General features: G+C 49.4%; 3 protein-coding genes across 3 annotated transcripts; 2 read left to right on the top strand and 1 right to left on the bottom strand.

Annotated features, from left to right (window-relative positions):
- The first annotated feature begins 2233 nt into the window (after positions 1-2233).
- Positions 2234-11860, top strand: LOC131284040 (mucin-5AC). Its single transcript, XM_058312895.1, has 6 exons — positions 2234-5164; positions 5506-6164; positions 6252-7472; positions 7506-8405; positions 8525-10888; positions 10934-11860. Exons 1-6 carry the CDS (start codon positions 2776-2778, stop codon positions 11858-11860), a joined length of 8460 nt encoding a protein of 2819 aa, XP_058168878.1. The 5' UTR covers positions 2234-2775.
- Positions 11861-16196: 4336 nt separating this feature from the next.
- Positions 16197-18021, bottom strand: LOC131287045 (RPII140-upstream gene protein). The gene is made up of 3 exons (XM_058316060.1): positions 17774-18021; positions 17455-17709; positions 16197-17377 (listed from the first exon to the last, which is right to left on the bottom strand). Exons 1-3 carry the CDS (start codon positions 17971-17973, stop codon positions 16921-16923), a joined length of 912 nt encoding a protein of 303 aa, XP_058172043.1. The 5' UTR covers positions 17974-18021; the 3' UTR covers positions 16197-16920.
- Positions 18022-18732: 711 nt separating this feature from the next.
- On the top strand, positions 18733-21486 carry LOC131288801 (endoplasmin). The gene is made up of 2 exons (XM_058317977.1): positions 18733-18885; positions 19026-21486. Exons 1-2 carry the CDS (start codon positions 18840-18842, stop codon positions 21371-21373), a joined length of 2394 nt encoding a protein of 797 aa, XP_058173960.1. The 5' UTR covers positions 18733-18839; the 3' UTR covers positions 21374-21486.
- Positions 21487-21936: the final 450 nt, after the last annotated feature.

Below are 21936 nucleotides of genomic sequence, written 5' to 3'. Positions count from 1 at the left end.
AGGCTTGGAGGTGACGGGAGCCGGATGACGAGAGACGTGTTTGGCGAGTAGTGTGTCAGTAGTAGCAGCAGCTGATGGTTCGCGGATACGAACACACGCACACATAGCTTCGCTTCGCGATCATCTGTTCGCAACTAGCGCATTCGTACGCGGTGTGTCAGTAGCAATTTCTATTTATTTTTCTCTCTTCTGTTTAACTGCACTTGTTGTGCGCGGTACGGTTTGCTGTACACTACCTCCCTTCGGAAACTCACGTTTCCCTTTTTGCATCCAACGCCGCGGTATGCCATCCGGGAACAATGCCACGCTAACCTTTGCTCAACTCGTCTTGCTAGCTGGCGCACCTGAGACCAATCAGGGAACTGATCGATCTTTACTTCTTTAATATCGAGATGAATAAAACCCTTCTTATTCGTCCGTTTTCGTAAGCAAAAATCCACCTGTTCTAAGGTGGGGTAATTAAACCAGACGAACGGTATAATGGGACGGATTTAGAGTTTATTATACAAGCGTATTTTTCAACGAAGACAAAAATTGGTTTGGCTGATGCATTCTCTTCAAATCAAATTGTATGCCTTATCAAGGTGATAGTGACGAAAAATATCACTTCGCTAAATGATTACATGTGCAAACGTTCAAGGAAACACCCCAACAATCTTCAGGTTCTCATTCTAATCGCGATGTTTTATGTTAGTTCAGCATCTTTAGAATTGGTATATACATTGAGTGATAATACTCAAACCTTTTCAGCAGGGTGTAGGGCGTTGGCCGATTTGAATGTTATCTAGTTCAAGCTGAGACTCATCCAAGCATATCATGATCGTCGACAAACATCTAGTGTGTTTTCTAGTGTGCTACAAATTTTGTTACACACACGTGCAACGATGATCACATTAATTACGCTTAACTAATGTCATTATTGCTTCTTAATTTTTTAATTAATTACATAATTGATTTGTCTTGTTCCGCGTCTTTTTTCACAATCTATAGGAATAAAAAAAAGATAGTGGTGCAGAAACACTAAGCCGTGCATGCAGAGAAGTGATCTAATAAAGAAGAACAAAATATGATACAATAGAACACATAAACACAAAACAAAAAGAATAGAGTTGGAATTAACATAAAGAGGAAACGGAGTCGCAGCCAGATACCAGCGCACTGCAATAAAGAACCCTTTCAAGGCGTTAGTAGTATATCGCACGTGTAAATCACCATGGCGCTAGTGGTGTAGATCGACTGATCGACCAAAATAAGCTAAAGCCTGATAAAGCCACCCGCGCGACTGTCTCAGATGCAAACGTACAGGCAGGCAGCAAACGTTGACGTCCGGAACGGTGGTGCCGGTACACCAGCTGCTGCTGCTGCAGCTACTGTTAATGCAGTTTTGGCGGATACGTTGATTATGCTGATAGCTGAACCGAACGCCGTCGTTACACCGTTGCACGCACACCAACCGGAAGGGTTCGGTGGCAAAGAGGTGGAGGCACTGCCCGGAACACGCGTCCAGAAGCTGCGAGCCGTGGAGTGGCGGCGGGCGCACGCAAGCGGAGCAAATTGAACCCAGAAGGAGCCGTGTGTCGTGTGCGCAGCGGAAAGGTGCGCGCACCATTATTCAAGGGAGAAGCAGCGATTTGTCCGCGCCACCACTTGGGTAGGTGTCAGTATAGCAGTTGCCGCTGAAACAGTTACAGCGGGCCACAACCACACAGTAAACAGATCGTTCACGTCTGCGGCGGCAGCGTGTCTACCAGGCTGTCAAACCTGACGATCGGGAAAAAACACAACTTTTATTTGAGAACAAAAAACGGGCAGACCACAGAGGAGCGCAAACCTCAGACCTGAGAAACGAAAGCAAGAGAAGGAGTGTGCCGCGCAACTGTCGTGGAGTTTTTATAGCAAACATATAAAAAAAGGAAGAAATCCGAGCAGCAACGTAACAGCGCGAGAACGCGTGAACAACTTAATCTACTTTACCGTACTTAGTAGCACCAGATACCGTGTAAACGCGGGAAGCGAAAGGCGAGAGGTATCTGGGAATAAAATAAACATTCAAAAAAAAAACACCAACGCAGAGGAAGCTGCCGAAACAAATCGTGATACACAATCGTCGAGAGAGCAAAAACAGTGAACAAGCAGGGCAGTAGAGAAAGGGATCTAGTACGCTTTGAATTCGGCGGAAAACGAATATTAAGTTAACCAAAAAAAAAAAAACAAAAAAAAAAAGATAGAAAAACTCGCCACCACAAACACGGAAGACCGGTGTTGCCTGAGCCGAGCTCGGGCTAAAAGGAAAAAAAACATCATCAACAATATATGAAGTAAAAAAAACAATTCATAAAAACGGCAGACTTCAGCAGAACAGATGATCGGTGGTTTATATTTAGCCGGTTCTGGTTACTAAGATTATCCTGCGGCGTTGCGATCTGTTAAAGCGTGTGAAAACTAGGACGGGCACGGAAAGGAATGCTAAGAAAAGTACGAAAAACAAGGATTTGTAAAATACCCGAGTGAAGATTTGCCTGCCTACTTGGTTTACTAAAAGTGATATAAACCACAAACTACTGTGAAAGTAAAACTTAAAGGGAAGAAAAAGAGAACACAGAATCAAAAGCAGAACATACTGGTGCTGGTGTGATAAAGCACGGATTCATAGTGAAATTATCGAATACCAACTATCCTTTAACATCCCCTCCTCGTCTCTACACTCACCTTCCCTTACTAGTCCATCACAAAACCCTATAATCCGGCAGACGGTGTGGAAAAGGTATTGGGAAAATGAATATAGATGCAACGGAACAATCACCACAACAGGCAGCGCAGAATCAGCAGCAAACGCACCAACAGGATACGGCGACGGTAGTGGCATTACTCATTTCACCATCCTCCGCCTCGTCACCGACATCCACCGTATCGCCGACGGCATCATCGATTTCGAAAAACAGCAGCACGGACGAGGTCGATGAAACTACGGCGGAAGCAGCGGACCTTCACAGCAGCGAATCCCAGCCACCGCGTGATGTAGGGCAGCGACCAAATGAGCAACCGATCGGTGAACGCCAACAGCCGGATGCCACTCTCGCTAGCGATCATCAGCATGTTGTCGCACGGCAAGAAGAGCGTTACCAGCGATCGTCGATGGCGGCAAGCATACCATCGTCGATGCTCGGCACCGCCGAGGAAGACGGAGCTGCCAGTGCTCGGGCGATGACATTTGCTTCTGCTAGCTGCGATGATGGGGTGCTGGAAACGACGGACCACACACTGCTGGCCCAGTGCACAACGGTCGGAAACGTGACGGCCTCCGCCTCCGAGAAAGATGACCAACCGGTCGTCACCAGTGCCACTGCCGCCATCGATGACGAAGTGTTGGACAGCTTGAACAAAAGGATGGCTTCTGCAGAGATCACAGACAACGACACCACCACCACCAAGACGGATGTGGTACGAGAGCAAGAGTTAACGGCGGATACCGCAATTCCCCAGCAATCGACAAGTTCGAGTTCGTCTACAAGTTCGTCACCAGGAGCGGGGACAGATGCGGCTAAGGAAGTAGTTGCTTTAGCCGACAGCGGCCTGCCGACGGCGACCGTGCTGGCAGCCGCCAATAATAACCCGATGCCCGACGAGGACAACGAAGATGAACAGGCTGACAGTAGCAGTTGTAGCAATAGTAGCAGTACTGATACCACCAGCAGCACCAGTGGAAGCAGCAATAGTACCAACACCAGCAGCAGCAGTATCAACAATAATGACCGCTTCAACAACAACAACAACAACAACAACACCAACTGTAGTACCGGACACAAGAAGGAAGAGATCGAGAGCGGTGACATCGATAGCGGTGGTAAGGTTAAGGTTGGCACCGCCTGTGACAATGATTCGTCGTTGCGCATCGAAAAGGAGGAAGGCGTCCGGACGTCTACTGCAACCGAAATAGCACCCGGGCAAGGCGAAGGCAGCAGCAGCACCAGCAGCAGTGTCACATTGCCCAATGCCGAGCTCAGTAGCGGGACGGTATTGGTAACACATGAAGCCGCACCGGCGGCACCATTAGACAGAGTACAAATCTTGCCCGAAACGATGGACCACAGCAAACAGGAGGAGCAGCAAGTGCACGCGAAGGCGTCGGAAGCGGCAGACCACGACGACAACGACAACGATGAGGGTGTCGGTCTGTCGTCGATGACAGTGACAGCACCAACGGTGGGTGAAGTGGCCGAGGAAAATAACACCATTAGCACCGCAAGTAGTAGTGCTATCGTTGTCGCCGTCGGTGTTGGTGATGGTGGCGAAGGAACATCGTTATCGTCGCCTTCGTGTAGCAGGGCACCACCAGCGGCGGGGCCTCTGGGGGACGGATCGTCCTCGTCGTCCACCACCTCAGTAACCGCTGCCACCCTCCCATCGTCCCGTTCGTCCTCCCCGCCGTCGTCGTCGCCCTCGGAGTCGTCACCCAGCGCCACGGTGCCACAGCAAGCGCTGGCAGAAGCCCAGCAAGCAGCACCATCGATGGCCGATCGACAGTTATGTGATAGTTCGCCTAAAGGACACTCCTTTGTTGTCGGCGTCGTCGAAGGCCAACGCAGTAAGAGCACCGAGGTGCAGGCACCATCATCACGAAGCCCTCACCAATCGACCGCCATCGGCACCGAGGCTAATCCGTTGATATCAATGCATCCTTCGACCGCGACGCATTTGGCGGTAGTCGTAGAGGATGACGGTGGCGATCGAGACGACGGCACGCACGCTCCTTCGAACTCACGGCCACTAACGCTAGCCGAGGAACTGTCTCAGGCCGATGCGGCTGGTTCCCTCACCTCCTCCTCCTCCTCCTCGTCGGTATCGCCGTCGGTGGTTGCGCCCGGATCAACCTCCTTAACCGCGGCAGTCGTAGCCGTCCTACCAAAGAGTGCTGCAGGCACAGCAGTAGCAGCAGTAGCGGCTAGTAGTGGCAGCAGTCGAAGCACGTCGCCCATTTTGCACAGCAGCCTTAAGAAATCGCACAGAATGGGATTTATGACCGGAGCGGCAGTGACGGGGCCAGCAGGAGCAGAGGCAGCGGCGACCGCGGTGGCGACCAACGAGCCCCGACGACGGGTGTCCTTTCCAAAGGATGCGCAGCTCATTACCGGCTACCTGGACCCTGTTAACCCCTGGGCTTGTAGTAAGTATTCGTTTCTTTCCACAGCATAGTGTTTTTCTTCTGTCTACTCAAAATTGTTACGAAAATTTCGAAGTTGTTTATAAATTAGAAGCGAATCATCAAACTTGGACAAAAAGTGGGATGCAAAAAATTCAAGATACATTTTAAACGAGTTTCATTGCTAGAGCAAATAAGATTTTTTCGTTAGTACCGGTCCTAGACCAGGTAAAAAAACACATATCTATGGCTTCAAGCCGTCACGTGACTGGTTTCATTTTTTCAACAAGATTTACTCACATATCGTCTAAAATAAATGGGTTTGAAGTTATTTACATAAAAGATTATGTTGTTCTACTCTGCAGTATCGGTCTGTGAATCATCGGAGTTACTCGAGCTGTACCGTAGCTCTTGTAAGCGGCACTGCACCCTACCACTGAAGAATGTCTTGGAGCACCTAAAGTCGATCGATAACAGCAAGGGTCGCGTACCATTGCTCTCGCTGAAAGACCAGCAGCTCAGCTATGGTGCGTGCGAGGCGCTGGAGGAAATATTCAAGCACGTGCAGTACCGGTGCATTGACCTCTCGCACAGCGGGCTGGACGACGTAACGGCGAGCGTGATGTTCGACATCATTGAGTACTACGAGGCGGCGAACGAGCTCGATATTTCCGACAACCTGCAGCTGTCGAGCAAGAGCTGGACGGCGTGCATCAACATGCTCAAGAAGAGCCAGGCGCTGAATGTGCTGATCACGCGTGGACCCACGATATCGGACTACCAGGCCACGAACCTCGCGAAAGCGCTCAACACCTCCGCCATACACACGCTCAAGCTGGAGCACTGCGTGCTGAGCCAGCAACCGATCGCGTCGCTCTGCACGATGCTGAAACGGAACACAGTATTACGGGAGCTCTGGTTGGCGCACAATCAGCTGAGCTGCGAGGACGCCCAGCAGATAGCGAATCTGCTGCGTTCGAACTATTACATTCAGCTGATAGACATTTCGAACAACAGGATCGGGGTAAGCACGGATCGGTTTTCTTTCACCCCCTTCGTTTAGTCAAGATTTTACTTATGTTGTGCATTCTCTTCCGCGTGTTGACGACAGGATAAAGGCGTCGACCATATCGTTACTGCGATCGTCGAGCAATCGATCTACTTCAAGGACATGCAGGAGAAGAAACGTAAAAGCGACCTTAATTTTTCCGACCTGTCGAGCAGCTTGAACAGCATCAACAACGGTGTAAAGAACTATTTCCCACAGCGGATACGATCCAGCGAGCCCATTGCGATCGCGACCGCGCCGCATCAGGTGGTCAGTAGCGACGACGACATGCGCTGCACACCGTCCGCCATCACCCTCACGCCTCCGGTGACGCCACCGTCGACTCCGGCGCTCCCCGCGGTCACGACTCCCACCGGTGATCCCGCGGACCGAACCGACCGGAGCGAGATGATGGAAACGGCGCAGATCAGCGAGGCCGGTAAAACGGCGACAATGTATACGATAAACCAGCACGGGGTGGGCATTGAATCGAAAGCGAATGACACCGCGGCACCACCAGCGCCTTCCCCGCCGACACCGCCCGCCGATGCGGTTGCTCCACCAAACGTGAATCTAGTGCAAACGAGTACAAACAATAGCGTAAGTCTACAAACTAGTGATAGAGAAAAGCCCGCCACGGTGGAACGGCCGACGGCTGGTGGGATGGTGACGGCCGAGGAGGAAGCGCTGCTGCTGTCGTCCGTCGTCGTCGTTGGCGAACGCCCGACGGAAGTGCCGAGCACCACTGGCATGGAGGAAATAGTACAAAGCGAACAGACGGTTGCCGCCACCACGCTGGAGGATGAGAGTTTGGAGCTACTGTTGAGTCTGGAGACGCCATCGTCGGACAGCCCGGTACCACAGGCACCGAAAAAGGCCCGGCTGGCTAAGCAGGATAGTGTGCTGAGCGAGTTTGAAGCATCGGTAGCCATGGATATCACCACCAAAGACGGTGGCAAAGGCGTTGAATCAGAGCAAAAACCAAAGCACGATACGAACAGCAGCAGCATCGCAAGGCAACCGATGCCCAAAGTGGCAATGATGGAGGAGGATGCTCCGGAGCTGTGCGCTGATTACGACGACGATGGTAGTAATTTGCAGATCTCGCAGGAGAACCTCTTCGTCGACCTTGGCATACCGGCGGTTTGTGAGGAGGAGGAGGATGTTGAGGAGATAGAGCGAGCAACCGGCTCCGCGGCAGTGGCAGCACCGCTGAAGAAAGATGAGCTGCAGTTGTTGATTGAAAAATCGAAGAAAGTGGATGCGGATCAGCTTGAGACTGCCGTCGAAGCGGAGGAGGATGAGCAACCAGTGAAGGAGGTCCCTGCGAAGGAACAGAACGCTCCGCAGACGACGATAGCACCGCCAGTCCGGGTGAGAAAAAGTGCCATTAGTAGTGATGAAAGGGAGCAGTCGCCATCGCTTTCGTCGGTGCCTATCCAAGCGCCGAAGAAAGATCGAAGTCATTCGAGCAGTAGCGATAACACGGTCGAAGGCGGTGGCAGCGCCGTTGGAGTGCGCATAGTGGAAGTGGAGATCAAGGATAGCGTTCCGCTGTCACGCTCGCTAGACTCGGTCGGTGGCGATGAGTCGGACTTCGAGAGCAGCAGTCCGTTCATGACAACTGCACCGAGCAGCTTTCCGAACGAACGGTCGTTCAGCTCGGAGAGCCTGAACAGCGAGACGTCGATCGATTCGAACGACTCGAAGTCGAGCCTCAAGATCATCGAGTCCAAGTTTGCCGCTAAGAACGGAACGCTCGAGCGACAGCAGCAATCGAACGGGAACCGTGAATCTACCGGTGGCGATCAGGCTTCGACCGCGCCGACCGGCCTACAGGTGCTGGTACTGTGGAACAACGAAATTACGCGCAATTCGATGCGCCATTTTTCACGACTGCTCGAAAAAACCAGCACCCTGGATACGCTGAACGTGGGCAGCAACCTGCTGTGCAATAACTTTGTCGCCGGTATTGGGGCCGCCCTGAAGGCGAACGGAAGCCTTACCAACCTGGGCCTGCAGGGTGCGCACCTGTCGGACAAGGGTGCGAAGGCGATGGCAGAGGTGATCGAGTTCGGGGGCAACGCATCATTGCAGCGGATTGATTTGAGGAACAACAACATTCAAAAGGCGGGTCTGGAGGCTCTCAACGAGGCCATGAAGTCGAACAAATCAGTTACCCGAATCGATTTGGACGATACCCCTCGAAGGGTCAAGGTAAGATTCTTTTTAGATTGTGTGATTTTCCATAGCTAAATTATCCAACGGCAGCACATGCCTCACTGTCGAAGCCATACTCTGCTCCTGTTAATAATCGATTAAATTTCCATTCTCAGGATACCTCAATGGATGGCGTCGGATCGGAGTACAGCCGGCTGGTGAATAACATCCGGGCACAGTGCGAGCGAAACAAAAACCCACCGGAACCGAGCGAACCGATCAACGCGTCGGTGAAGCGCGCCCGAGCAAACTATCTCAGCTCCCGGAAGATCTCCCTCACCTGCCCATCGATCAAGACGTCACCAAGTGCCATCTCGGGCGCGGACAAGCAGCACCTGCTCGATCCAAGTGGGTGCAAAAAGACGCCACCGGGCACCACCACCGGTGGTGGTCGTTTACGATCGCCATTGCCCAGTCCCATCCCCTCGCCCATTGCATCGCCGGTGCCGAGCCCGTCGCGCAATCGGTTCCACGTGTCGCGAGTAACCGACGCTGCATCGGGTGGTGGTACCGGAGGTGCTAACCCGTCCGGATCCCCGTCACCGTCCTCCACCGGCAGCTCGCCGACACTCTTCTTTCCCTCGAACTCGCGCTTCAGGGTGGTGACGGTGGCGGAACCGGACCTCAAGAGTGCTAACAATCGTAACAGTGGCAGCACCATCAGTTTACCCATGAGCAGCAGCAAATCATCCCCTTCGGTGTCACCTTCGATGGCGGGGAGCGTTGGCTCATCCGCGATGGCTGTCCACCGGCGTCCGGTGTGCAGCTCCGCACCGACACTATCATCCTTCCCTTCACCACTGTCACCGCTGGCGGGCGTACCCACAACGATGGGCGTTCGACCGATGACTCCTTCACCGGTCCCTCCGCCGCCTCTTTTGCCTGTCGTAATGCCCAGCAACACGACCTTTAGCACGTCCATTCAACCCACACCACTAATGGCGGCACCACCGATGGGTCCATCACCCACGATGGTTGTGCCCACACTGGTCGGGCCCACACTTGTGAACCAATCAATGCCACTCCAGCCACAGATACTCTCACAGCCGCCGTTCCAACAACTACCGCCACTTGCGCCATTCGCGCAGCAACACACCCCTCCAGGCTACCACTTTGTCACAATGTGTAGGCCGGGCAGCAATACACCGATTACCATACAGCAGCAGCAGCTACAACAACCACAACCACATCCATCCCTTGTAATGTTCCATCAACTTACGAAGAACACAGCAGGTCCACAGACATCGATACACCTGCAACAGCAGCAGCAACAGCAACCACAACAACAAACCCAGTACATCTCCGCCCATCCTCCCACGAAAGTGCGCCATTCGTCGTCGTCGTCGTCTCATCACCATCTACAGCAACACCATAGCAGTAGCAGCAACAGCAGCACCCTGCACGATTCCGTGTTGTCCTCGACCAGCATCGAAAGTCCGGATCTGGAAGTAAAGCGTTTCATGTCGGGTGGTGGTAGTGGTGGCGGCGGTGTACTCGATGACAGTTGCTGCTCGTCGATCAGTAGCAGTAGCATCGATTCGATCGACAATCCACACTTTATCAGCACCTCCATCAGCTCGACGGATGAAAGCTTCGATCTGGTGGTCAGCTCGCCACCTCCCTCCGGGGGTGGGTCGTCTTGCTCGTCGTTTTCGATCGTCCCTTCACAAACGTCTCGACCGCAAGAAGAGGAAAGTACGCTCATACCGAGTGCGAGTGGTGGTGCCGGCGGTGGTGGTGGATATCATCTGGCGGGGAAACAAACTGCTGCCGCGCTTGAAGGAGCAGGCCAGCAACCACCAATCGCCAGTTTGTCGACGTCGAGTATCGGTGCACAGCTGAATACGGCCAGCTCGCAAGAGTCACTGTACGATGTGCACGATCTGTCCGCGTCCTCCAACTCGTCCCTCACGGGCACTGTCACTGTAAACTGGGCGCAGCAAGGACCAGCGGCAGCTGGAATCAAGCAGCATGCAGCCCCCGTCGCCCATCACGCAGCACCGCCTATCGCGGCGAACGTAAAGGCGGCAGCCCATTTGGCAAGCAACTCCAACGAAAGTACCCTCACGTCTGTTCAAAGCCTCGACCGGGAGCCGGCGAAGGTTCAACCTGCTGGCGAGAAAGCACCCCGTGTACGAAAGACCTCCTGGATACTCGGTGGTGTGGGGGGAGGTACCGGTGGGGGTGGAAGTAAACACAGCGATTCTGGCTCAAGTGGAGGCAGCACTCCAACGCCCAGCGGTGGTGGCAGCGGGTATCCACCGGCGATCGAAAAGCTTCTCAGCATCTTTCACAACCCGTTCTCCAGCTCTAGCAAGGCATCGTCGGCCAGTCCACCACCACACGCGACAGAGTCGTCTGCCTCGTCGGGAGGTTCACAACCACCGTCGCGGAAGGAAAGTCCCATGGGTGGATTGTTTCACTGGGCACATGGAAGTGGCGGTGCCGGTAGTAATAGTACCAGTCCCACCACCACCACCGCCACCGCCACCACTTCGTCATCTACCACTAGCAGCAGTGTGAAGAAGGAGGAAGTCCAGCGGCTGAAGGAAAATGTGTCACCCGAAACAACTTTGACGCCACAACAGCTGCAACCGCTGCAGAACCAGCTGCATACGACCGGTACCTCGGTCCAGCATCAGCAGCAGAGTGCGGAGAACATGCCTCCGCAGCTAAAGGTGGAGATGAAGGAGAACATTTCACCGGAAAACACCATCACCCATAAGCTGCTAACGGCGGTTGTGCCTAGCGGGGAGGCGGTGGTGCTGGCGGCCTCAAATCTAGCAACGCCTGCCATCGTAACTCCAGCTGCCGCCCCCCACACGAAGGTCATCTTTCAGCTCGGTGGTGATTACGACGAATCGGAGGACGACATCGAAACGCTGACGAACAAGTATGGCAACAATGCCAGCCTTGCCGGAGTTGGTGGGCAGTACTTTGGTACCGGTGGGCACCACCAGAGCGGACCGAACAGCCTGCTTGGAGGCAGCACGACGAGCAACAGCAGTGGAATTAGCATCGGTAGCGGTACAAGTGCTGGCGGTGACATACCGACCACGATGATGGTTCCTTCGCCTACACCGAGCGGTGCTAGTGTTGTCAGTGGCCAGACGTCGGTATCGTCCGACACGGTGCTGGTGCTGAGCCATCTCGGCCAACTGGCGCGCGACTCGCTAAGTATGTTCAAAAACCCTAGCCTTACCTCGCAGGACTCGATCTCGGTCCGTTCGATGGACTCACTGGTGGAGATGGCAACCGGTGGAGCAGCAGCAGCTGCAGCAGCGGCAGACACTCGCGGTCATCCACCATCCGCATCACCGTTGTCAACTGTTCCAGGTCACTCTACTCAACCGGCATCTGCATCGGCATCATCACCCTCGTCTTTATCATTAGGACATACTGCATCATCCCGCTCGTCATCCCCATCGGTGGACAACTCCTCGGCCCAGTAGCCACCATTATGGCCTGCTGTTGGGGAGTTTAGAGCGATCGCGGAAGTGCTCATCTGAATTTTTGCGCGCAGACAGTTTTCCTTACATCTGTTTTTCTTTTTCTTCTGTCGTATACGCACTTGCTGCTTCGTCACCAAACGACAGTCCCCGCTTCCCCCAAGGAACGGTGGTGGTGGTGGTGGTGACGGCAGTAGCACGTTCTAGAAGCCAGAAAGATTCTAATCTATGCTGCGTATTTGTCTTGTATGTGCTCGCCGTGCTCGGAAGTTGGTTGTTTTACATGTTATTATAATTTTTAAATGTGAATGCTATTACTAAGCAAAATGGGGGAAAAAACATGGCCATAAACAACGTATACATTGGTTGCTATCTTTGAACTGATGTACATCCACCCACACACTTCCCCGCCGATATGCTGACTTTGCAACACGTGTGCATAGTTTTGTTCGTTGCGCTCATTACTTTACGCAGAGCATGTATCATAATGATATGAATTAGAGGACAGTAACACAAATTAGGAAAAGAGCTTGAACTGCAATGAACCGGAAGCAATTTATTTTTTGCTTTGATTTTGCTCACTCACATCATCTTTCCGTTTTTGCCCTCCGCCCACCAATTTTCTTGTGTGGTCATTTTAGTACGCAACCCAAAAACGAAAGTGACTTGAGGGACAGCAAGAGACATTAAGCAAAGTACAGAGAGGCAAGGATAACTATGCAGTAAAAAACACGATCAACGACTTTGTACTAAAACGCCCGATTACTAACCGACTTTTCAGTGTACTGATAAAGAAACATGATGTGCCTTCTTTAATAAGTGAAAAAACAAACACGTGTAAAACTCATCAAACCCGGGATGATATGGAGACAGAAAAAAGTAACTGAAGATGATAAAAAAGCTCGCGCAGTCGATTGACATAACTACGTACGCAATTAAACTTAGTCAAAGTCGAAATCGAATCGCTACCCATGAACGGACGATTGAACGAAAGCAACACTTAACAAAAACCAAGGGAAAACAAAACAAGATGAAAATGGAATGCCTCGGAAGAGAAGCGACTCTTTGATACACTATACTCGACTGAATAGGATATAAAAGCATACCGTGAGCGTGTTATACTATTAAACATTATGATTACGACTGGAACGCAAATAACACACACAGCAGACATTGGACAGTTTATCGCGGGGAAGAGTTTGGCACTGAGTAGAAAATCATTTTAAAATGTTTTATCAAATTTCTTCGCCTAGCTGAAGGCGAGAATTTTTTCACCTAAAATGCTTTCACCCGTACCCGATTCGCATTGCTTTCGATCGTAAACAATGGGGGATGACGGAAAGGCGAGATCGGATTAATAATAGAAATCAACTGATCACGTAGGCGAAACCTCCGCGCAGATAAAGAATAAAGGGAAAGAAACCCTTGGCATCGAGCAGATCAAGCCAAGTGCACTTTATCGTGGCCGCTTGCAACCATCGACCGTGGTTTATAATGCATCAATAGTTTACTTCTGACATGGTCGCTTGAAAGACAGGTTTAATTTTATAAACAGGAGAGGGTTAATTGATGAAAAAGTCGTCCAATGTTGAATGAATGAAATCGGTTGATCGGACAACATCGTCCCAGTGTTGCTAGAGTAAACAGCTTACGTACGGCACGCTTGGCATCAAATTTTCTATTTTTATTTCTTTTACTTTTTCTGTTACACGAAGTAGCCGAGCCCCTTTGCAAAATACACCCTCCCGGTTGAACATTGAACTGAACTGAACACGCAAAATGGCCAAGAGGTAACTTAAATGGGGGTACCTTGGGAAGGAAACTTGGCCCAATCGTTGGCCCAACTGAAATTATTTTGGCAGCTTCCGGTGACAAACTAATTAATCATGGCGTGCGCGCGAGACATAGTTAGCAGCAGAAGGAAACTGATGGCTTATAGAAGGATGCTTTGCGAAAAAAAAGTGTTTTATTCGTTTATTTCTTTCCACCGGCAACACACACCAGACCATTGGAGAAATGATGAATTAGTGCCCTTAAAGAATACGATTGAAGTACATAAGATAATACTGGCACTACAAAAAAACATTCACCAACAATATGAGGTATGAGAAAATGCAAAACCCTGCAAACAAGAGGTCGTGTTCCGACAACATCCGATAAGCATTCTTTGGGATCTCAACTAAGACAGTGAGTAATAGGAGATTTAAATCTCGCTGATCCTTCAAAGAAATGTTATCGGTTTTAAGTAAATTACAGAGCAACAAGAACAAAAACGAAAAGCCGCAACATTACTTACGATACTTTCAGCCGGGTATTCTTAAGTTAAACATACTCGGAACACTTCAGCGCAGCGGTAGGAAAGCATAGATAGGAGATAGAGGCGTCTGGTTGTGGTGTACTTAAGAATATACTATCTTAATTGTTAACATTTATTTTTCGGCATACATATACTTACAAAAATGGCAAATACGAAGAAGAGCAAACCAGTACAGTTAAAAAGTGTAGAATACCTTTTAAGGACGTACATTTCTTTCAGGCAATGGTTTACTTAATACAAATCGCAAACCGGCACGTCAGGTGGCGGAATACAAATTCAAATAGTCATACCAAAAAAACCATATGTTGGTTCTAAACTGTAATCACAAAAGCAAAGCACTGTTGCGCGATCAGATAAGGGCAGTTGATGCGATCAATCCATTTGTATCTCGTTCACCATCCTCATTTTCGATACCGACTGCAATGACACAAACAGACGAACGGAAAGACGTTAACAATACTGGATCGTTTTCCGATAATAACGTTAGGTTTTGTTTTACGTACCACTCATTTCTCGTGCTTGTCGTGATCACTTACTTTATTTTTCTTGTACCGCAAGTGTCGTATGAATGAAAATATGTATTTGCCCTTTTCCGTTGGTTCGTTTACCTCGACCGGTTGCTCTTGGCAGACAGATGCTGCTCGCTGTGCGTTGGTGTACAACCTAGTTTCCTTCTTCTGTGATACAAGAAAAGCACACTTGTGATAAAGTGAAATTTATTCGTACATAATTTTTGTTGGTATATCGTACAGACTTTGTTCGTTTAGTTCGTCGTTTTTCTTTTTTGTTTTCTCTTAGTTTTGTTTGTGTGAGCTCCTGCTTTTCTCCTGCAGCCTTTCCATCCTGCCCTAAACCCGACTCCTTAGTACAACCTTTCCCGCTTCGGTTTAGTTTTCCTTATGTTACACTGTTGCTTGTACTTCCGTGGACAGTGGCATTAGTACACTGGAACCAAGATGTTTCAATTAGAGAGTGATAGTGCGCAAGTAATAGAGAAAGAGAAAAAGAAGAGAGAGAGAGAGAGAGAGAGAGAGAGAGAATGGGATTACGAGTGAATGGTGAATGGTGAATGGCTATATAAGTACATACTTATATGATCCGTAGACTTAAATATCTACTATCGGGCGCCCTGAGCGGGATGGCAGAACACCGAGGGCAATCGAAAAGGTGCAACCAACGGAAAGGCTAAATCAACGTTCTTGACACCGACGAAGTTTCGAAACATTTAAAACCCACACCCCAGACAGATGATTCCAAACCTACTTTAAAAAAAGATAGCTTGACAACAACTTTATGAACAAACAGACAGCAATCAAAATGATCAAACAAAACCGACACTGGAGCATATGTTGGGTCATGTGCATGCATATAAAACCGGAATAAATCGTCCCATCATTCACTACACAAGAACGAACCTGTTTCGTTTGTTTCGTTGATTGTTTTCTGTTTTTAGTTAAATTTATAACAATTCGAGTACACTGAACACACATATAAATTGAATTCGAATACTGGACTAACCGTTACATACCAAGACCGCCATCAGCAGGGTATTTTGCTTTTCTTTGTGATCAAACGCAAATTACGAATGAACTAAGAAAACTTTCATTCTACCATCTAACGGCTGTCTGTGAAACAAGTTCGACCGTATTTTCCTTTCAACAATCAAAGTTTCTCTGTTCATAATCCCAGCGATCTAGTGTGCCGTGGTTCGGAGGCACTATGTTCCATGGATCCAGAAGCAAATAAGTTACTTAATATCCTTTACACGGTGCTTCGTTAGAGTACACAAAGTTGTAGTGAACGCTTTATTTTTCTTTTCTGTTTAAACATACTTAAGAGTGAATGAAGAACGACTTTCCTCCTCCTTAGGTCCAGTCATTTAAAAATATCGCTCGTCCAACTTATCCGCATCATTCAATTTCTTCAATATCTCGTTTTATAATTTCCAAACACCTATTAGAAATAGTTCACGATCCCTTCTTCGGTAATTTATGATATCTAGGGTTCTATTTTTAATAGTTTATGTTTTTTAATGTTTTAGCACCACTACTAACAATTCGTCATATTCTCATCCGATTAGGTTCCCAATTTCTTCCTTTAATTTGCATAGCAGAAGAAACCTTAATATCTATTGTAGATAGATTCAGTTATTATGTTTTACTGTAAATAAAACCGGATAATAACCGTGATGAGTTATTTTCTCAAACTTTTCCATATGTCCTTGTCAATATTTGTTCAAAAATAATATGCCACTTGCTAAGATGTTGTTTTTCCACTTTCTCTTCTATGTACAACACACCGCGCGTTTGATTTTTACGTCCATTTTCATAGATCCTTTACCGATGGCAGAATAATCTGGTTCCTACTACTAGACTAAACTGTTTTTTTTTTGTCTTTCCCCCTTTATTCCCTTACTGTCAATTCAACCAATATCCGACTAGCTGACGCCTGCGGTGCCGCGGTCCTGCTTCAGTTGCGACTCAAGCACGAACAGCAGCAAGCCAAAAAGAAGCTAATGAAATCCAAATCCCTACCCGACATGAAGACAATAAGTTAAGGAGGACGATTGTGACCTGTTTGTTAAACTGCACTTGATTTGTTCTATTTTTTGTGTCATTTCTTCTTTTACAACAATCCCTTGATTCGTTCTGTTTCAAATAAACTTCTGTACTACTCCTACTACACGCGTAGTTTGTTTGGTATTTCGAAAGAAACGAAACAAATTAAACATGGTTTTAATTGCTTGCTAATGTTTTTCTATTTGTTTTGGGATCGGTTCCTCCTGATCGAGTTTGCTCATGAGCGTTTCGCGTTCTACGGCGAGTTGAATTTTTCGTTTTTCAGCTTCAATTGCCTCCAGATCGATGTTCGTGGTACCAAACTTGTTGTGGTGGTGCGTTAGTAACGGTTCCTCTTCGGCGTCCGATTGGGTTTTCATCGAGTCCCTGATCACCTGGTCGCGGTTCGTTTGCCACTTGTACTGCCAGAAGCGAACCTCCTCCATTGTAGTACCGGTCGCACGCATTATCCCGAGCGAAAGGCCACCAGCCACACCACCGAGAGCCAGCCCGACCAAACCACCCGAAGCCATGCCCCGGAGGCCCATGCTGAATTTGTACATTGCGCCTGTGACGCCACCGGCGGCCAGATACTCGTACAGGGATGATTTCCCCCGGTACACGGAAATGACTGTTTGGATGCCGCTAAAAAGAAAGCAGAGAATAATATGCCAATAAGGTACGTTCCAAGGAGATACTAGGACGAAGCGAACCCGACTTACACGTAGCTTGTGGTGAACAGGGCCAACCGCCAGCCCCATCGAAACGCTCCTTTGGCGAAGTTTACGGTCACCTGATCCTGAAGCTTCTTTTTTGCTTCAAAGCTGGACTGAAACGCCGTGGCTTGGTTTCGTTCCATGAAGTTCATGTAAGCGACGCGCGAGTTCACAAAACCGCCATAGCATGCACCGAACAGGAAGCCAAGAAACCCAGCCTGGTAGATGGAATTGAGTTCACTCGACACACGTCCGAATTCGCTACAAAAAAAGGATCAGTTTAAATACTGCTTCAACTAAGTATGGTTGGGTGTTTCTATATTACTCAATTTTGAACATCATGTTTAGCCGTTCCATGCCGGTTTGTTTGTCGCCCGGTGCATCCTCGTACATACTCTGTACGGTTTTGGTGTCGATTTTTATCTGATCATGATCGTTGGCGGTAAATGGCAATAAACCAGCGGACACGAAGCCACCTGGCAGGCAGAGTTTATGAAATGTTCTTCGAAGCATTTTAGAATTCATTCAATCTGCACTTAAATAATATACTGAAATCAACGCACCGCTAAACTTTTGCATAACTGTTTTTTGACAATCAGCTGTTCTGCTGTGCCGCTGCATAATTTTACCTTGGGCCGCTGTAAATGATAAACACAAATTGTACATGTAAACAAATCTTTTTTTTTTGGAAAACAACGTATTTGTTCACTTTTGAATGATTGGTTTGAATTATTCATATTGATCCAAGGTGCCACTGAAATAAACTTAGTATAGAATGATAATTTATTGAATGTTTCATTCAACATAATGAACAATTGTGTTCTCGGTGTTCTAGCTTAACAAAAGATAATGTGCCTCTAACAACCATTACGATTAACATTTTTTGCTATGAACCGTACACAGCAAAAAAGAGCTTCTTTTTCATTAATTTTATATCCCAAAATGCTATCGTTTTTGAGTAAATTCTTGTAGGTTCTAGAAAATTTGCATTGCGACAATTATTATTAAGGCTTGATACCAACCCTGCACAAAAGTCATGTGGACCAATCAGAAAACGCCAGATATTCTCGAAAGCCCACGTCGTCTAGTTTAGCCCATACGAAACACTGTACCGATGGGCTGGCCTAATGACGTCACTCGTCAAGCATCGTGCGAAAAAGCGAGACGACATCAAGCTTGCCGGTAGGAAATCCTCTAGCTACAACATAAACTCGACTCAGCGCAGCGGCATTTATTACTCTGCGAGTTTAACTGGCTTTAGTTTATTCGCTCGTTGACCACTCGAAGAAGCAAGTTTGCCAAGGCAATCTGCCTTCTTTCCACCCGCCCGTCGAAAGGAAGTCCCGTTTATTTGGTAATTGTTTGGTGAATAAAAACAGTGCACCGTCAGCATGAAGTACTTGCTACTTCTGGTCGTGGGTGTATTCCTGATTTCAGGTAAGTGGAGCAAAAAGCCAACATTCGGCGGACAATGTTCGCCATCGTGTACGTGGCCATTTGCGAATGTTCAAGAATGGTTCACATCGTGGAGCGATTGGTGTGACGTGGTCCTTATTGGGGGTTTTCCCAATCCGCAGGAATAAACCAGGTGCGTGCGGAGGCCGACGATGATGATACGTTGCCCCTGGTGGACAACAATCTCGGTGCTTCTAAAGAAGGTTCACGAACGGATGCCGAAGCGGTGAAGCGTGAGGAGGAAGCGATCAAACTGGATGGGTTGAACGTGGCGCAGATCAAAGAGCTACGGGAGAAGTCGGAAAAGTTCACCTTCCAGGCGGAGGTGAACCGCATGATGAAGCTCATCATCAACTCGCTGTACCGGAACAAGGAGATTTTCCTACGTGAGTTGATCTCCAACGCGTCCGACGCCCTGGACAAGATTCGTCTGCTCTCGCTTACCAATCCGTCCGTGCTGGACACCAACCGTAACCTGGAGGTAAAGATTAAGGCCGACAAGGAGGGCAAGGTGCTGCACATCATCGATACCGGTATCGGTATGACGAAGCAGGATCTGGTAAACAACCTCGGCACGATCGCCAAGTCCGGCACGGCCGATTTCCTTACCAAGATGCAGGAATCGAAGTCGGAGAGCGGTCAGGATGTGAATGATATGATCGGTCAGTTCGGTGTCGGTTTCTACTCCGCTTTCCTGGTTGCCGATCGGGTCGTCGTTACGACGAAGCACAACGATGACAAGCAGTACATCTGGGAGTCGGATGCTGCCAGCTTCAGCATCGTGGAGGATCCGCGCGGCAACACTCTTGAACGTGGTTCGCAGGTGTCGCTCCACCTGAAGGAGGAGGCACTCGACTTCCTCGAGGACGACACGGTGAAGCAGCTGATCAAGAAGTACTCGCAGTTCATCAACTTCCCGATCTACATGTGGACGAGCAAGGAGGTGGAAGAGGAGGTGGCCGTCGAGGAGGAAGCCACCGAGAAGCCCGAGGCCAAGGAGGACAGTGCCGACGAGGAGGAAGATGCGAAGGTCGAGGAGGAGGATGCGTCCGAAAGTGACAAACCGAAGACGAAGAAGGTGAAGAAAACGGTCTGGAACTGGGAGATTATGAACGACAGCAAACCGATCTGGACGCGCAAGGTCAGCGAGGTCACGGACGATGAGTACACCGAGTTCTACAAAAGTCTCACGAAGGACACGTCCGATCCGCTGACGCATACGCACTTTATCGCCGAGGGCGAGGTTACGTTCAAGTCGCTCCTGTTCGTCCCGAAGGTCCAGCCCTCGGAGAGCTTCAACAAGTACGGCACCAAGGCGGACAACATCAAGCTGTACGTGCGGCGTGTGTTCATTACGGACGAGTTCAACGATATGATGCCAAACTATCTGAGCTTCATTCGCGGTGTGGTCGACTCGGACGATTTGCCATTGAACGTGTCGCGTGAAACGCTCCAGCAGCACAAGCTGATCAAGGTGATCAAGAAGAAGCTCGTCCGCAAGGCTCTGGACATGATCAAGAAGATCGATAAGGAGCAGTACGAAAAGTTCTGGAAGGAGTACTCCACTAACATCAAGCTCGGAATCATGGAAGACCCGAGCAACCGGTCCCGGTTGGCGAAGTTGCTTCGCTTCCAGTCGTCCTCGACGAAGGACAAGGAGTTCACCAGCCTGTCGGACTACGTATCGCGCATGAAGCCGAAGCAGGAGAGCATCTACTTCATTGCCGGCCCGAGCCGCAGCGAAATCGAAAAGTCGCCGTTCGTCGAACGTCTGCTGACCCGTGGCTACGAGGTGCTGTTCCTGGTGGAAGCCGTCGATGAGTACAGTATTTCCGCTCTGCCCGAGTTCGATGGCAAGCGCTTCCAGAACGTCGCGAAGGAAGGCTTCACGCTGGACGAGTCGGAAGAATCGAAGGCCCGCTTCGACGAGCTGAAGACCGAGTACGAGCCGCTGCTCAAGTGGTTGAACGACGTCGCTCTGAAGGACAAGATTGCGAAGGCACAGCTCTCGGAACGGTTGGCTAACTCGCCCTGTGCCCTCGTGGCGTCGATGTTCGGCTGGACGGGTAACATGGAGCGACTGGCGCTGGCCAACGCGCACCAGAAGACGGACGATCCGCAGCGCATGTATTACCTGAACCAGAAGAAGACGCTCGAAATCAACCCACGCCATCCGCTGATGCGCGAACTGTTGCGCCGTGTCGAGGCCGACTCGGACGATATCGTAGCGAAGGATATGGCTGTGCTAATGTTCAACACGGCCACCCTCCGGTCCGGCTTCCAGCTGCCCGAAACGGCCGATTTTGCCGACAGCATCGAACGCATGATGCGCCAAACGTTGGGCGTATCGCTGGACGAGAAACCCGAGCAGGAGGAATTCGTGGACGATGCAGCGTACGAGGCCGGTGCCGGCGGTGCCGATGCGGAGGAGGAGGAAGTTGACGCCGATGGTGAGCATGACGAGCTGTAAAGCGGTTAAACTAACCCGCTTCGTCGGGACAATCCACGACTACCAAGTGGCCGATGATGTGTAAGGAGTGGCCACCATTTTTGTGCATGACTGATGAACGCGAATGTGTATGTGTGTGTGTGTATGTGTGATTGTATGCTAATAGCTCTTATCTATTGAAGGGGGACAGATTTTTCTGTCTTCTTCTGTCTGAGTAGTTATGTTTAGCACAATATGACCGAAACAGGACTGAGTTTCTCTGTTTTTCTTTTGCACCCTTTGGGTCATCAGAAATACATGTTAAGGACGCTACAGGCGAACAAAATAATTTCCAATCAAGGTCGAAAGCTATAGGACATATTTTATTGTCTCCCAATACCAAGCCCGGTGCCTGGTTTTCTCACAAGCGGGCATTTCCGGTACCGAGCAAAGCGCGACACACTACATTCGAGATCACTCCGTAGTAGTAATAAGAGCTAGTTTTCCTTTCTTTATTTTGTATCTCGTATGTTTTTTTTGTTTTTGTTTAAAAGCACGGTAACTTTTCTGTTAGTATACTGGAGCTTGAATCCAGCCATTTAAAA

The sequence above is a fragment of the Anopheles ziemanni genome, chromosome 3 (genome assembly GCF_943734765.1).
Source record: "Anopheles ziemanni chromosome 3, idAnoZiCoDA_A2_x.2, whole genome shotgun sequence".
In the NCBI taxonomy this organism is placed as follows: domain Eukaryota; kingdom Metazoa; phylum Arthropoda; class Insecta; order Diptera; family Culicidae; genus Anopheles; species Anopheles ziemanni.
This window is presented reverse-complemented; position numbering and strand designations above follow the sequence as displayed.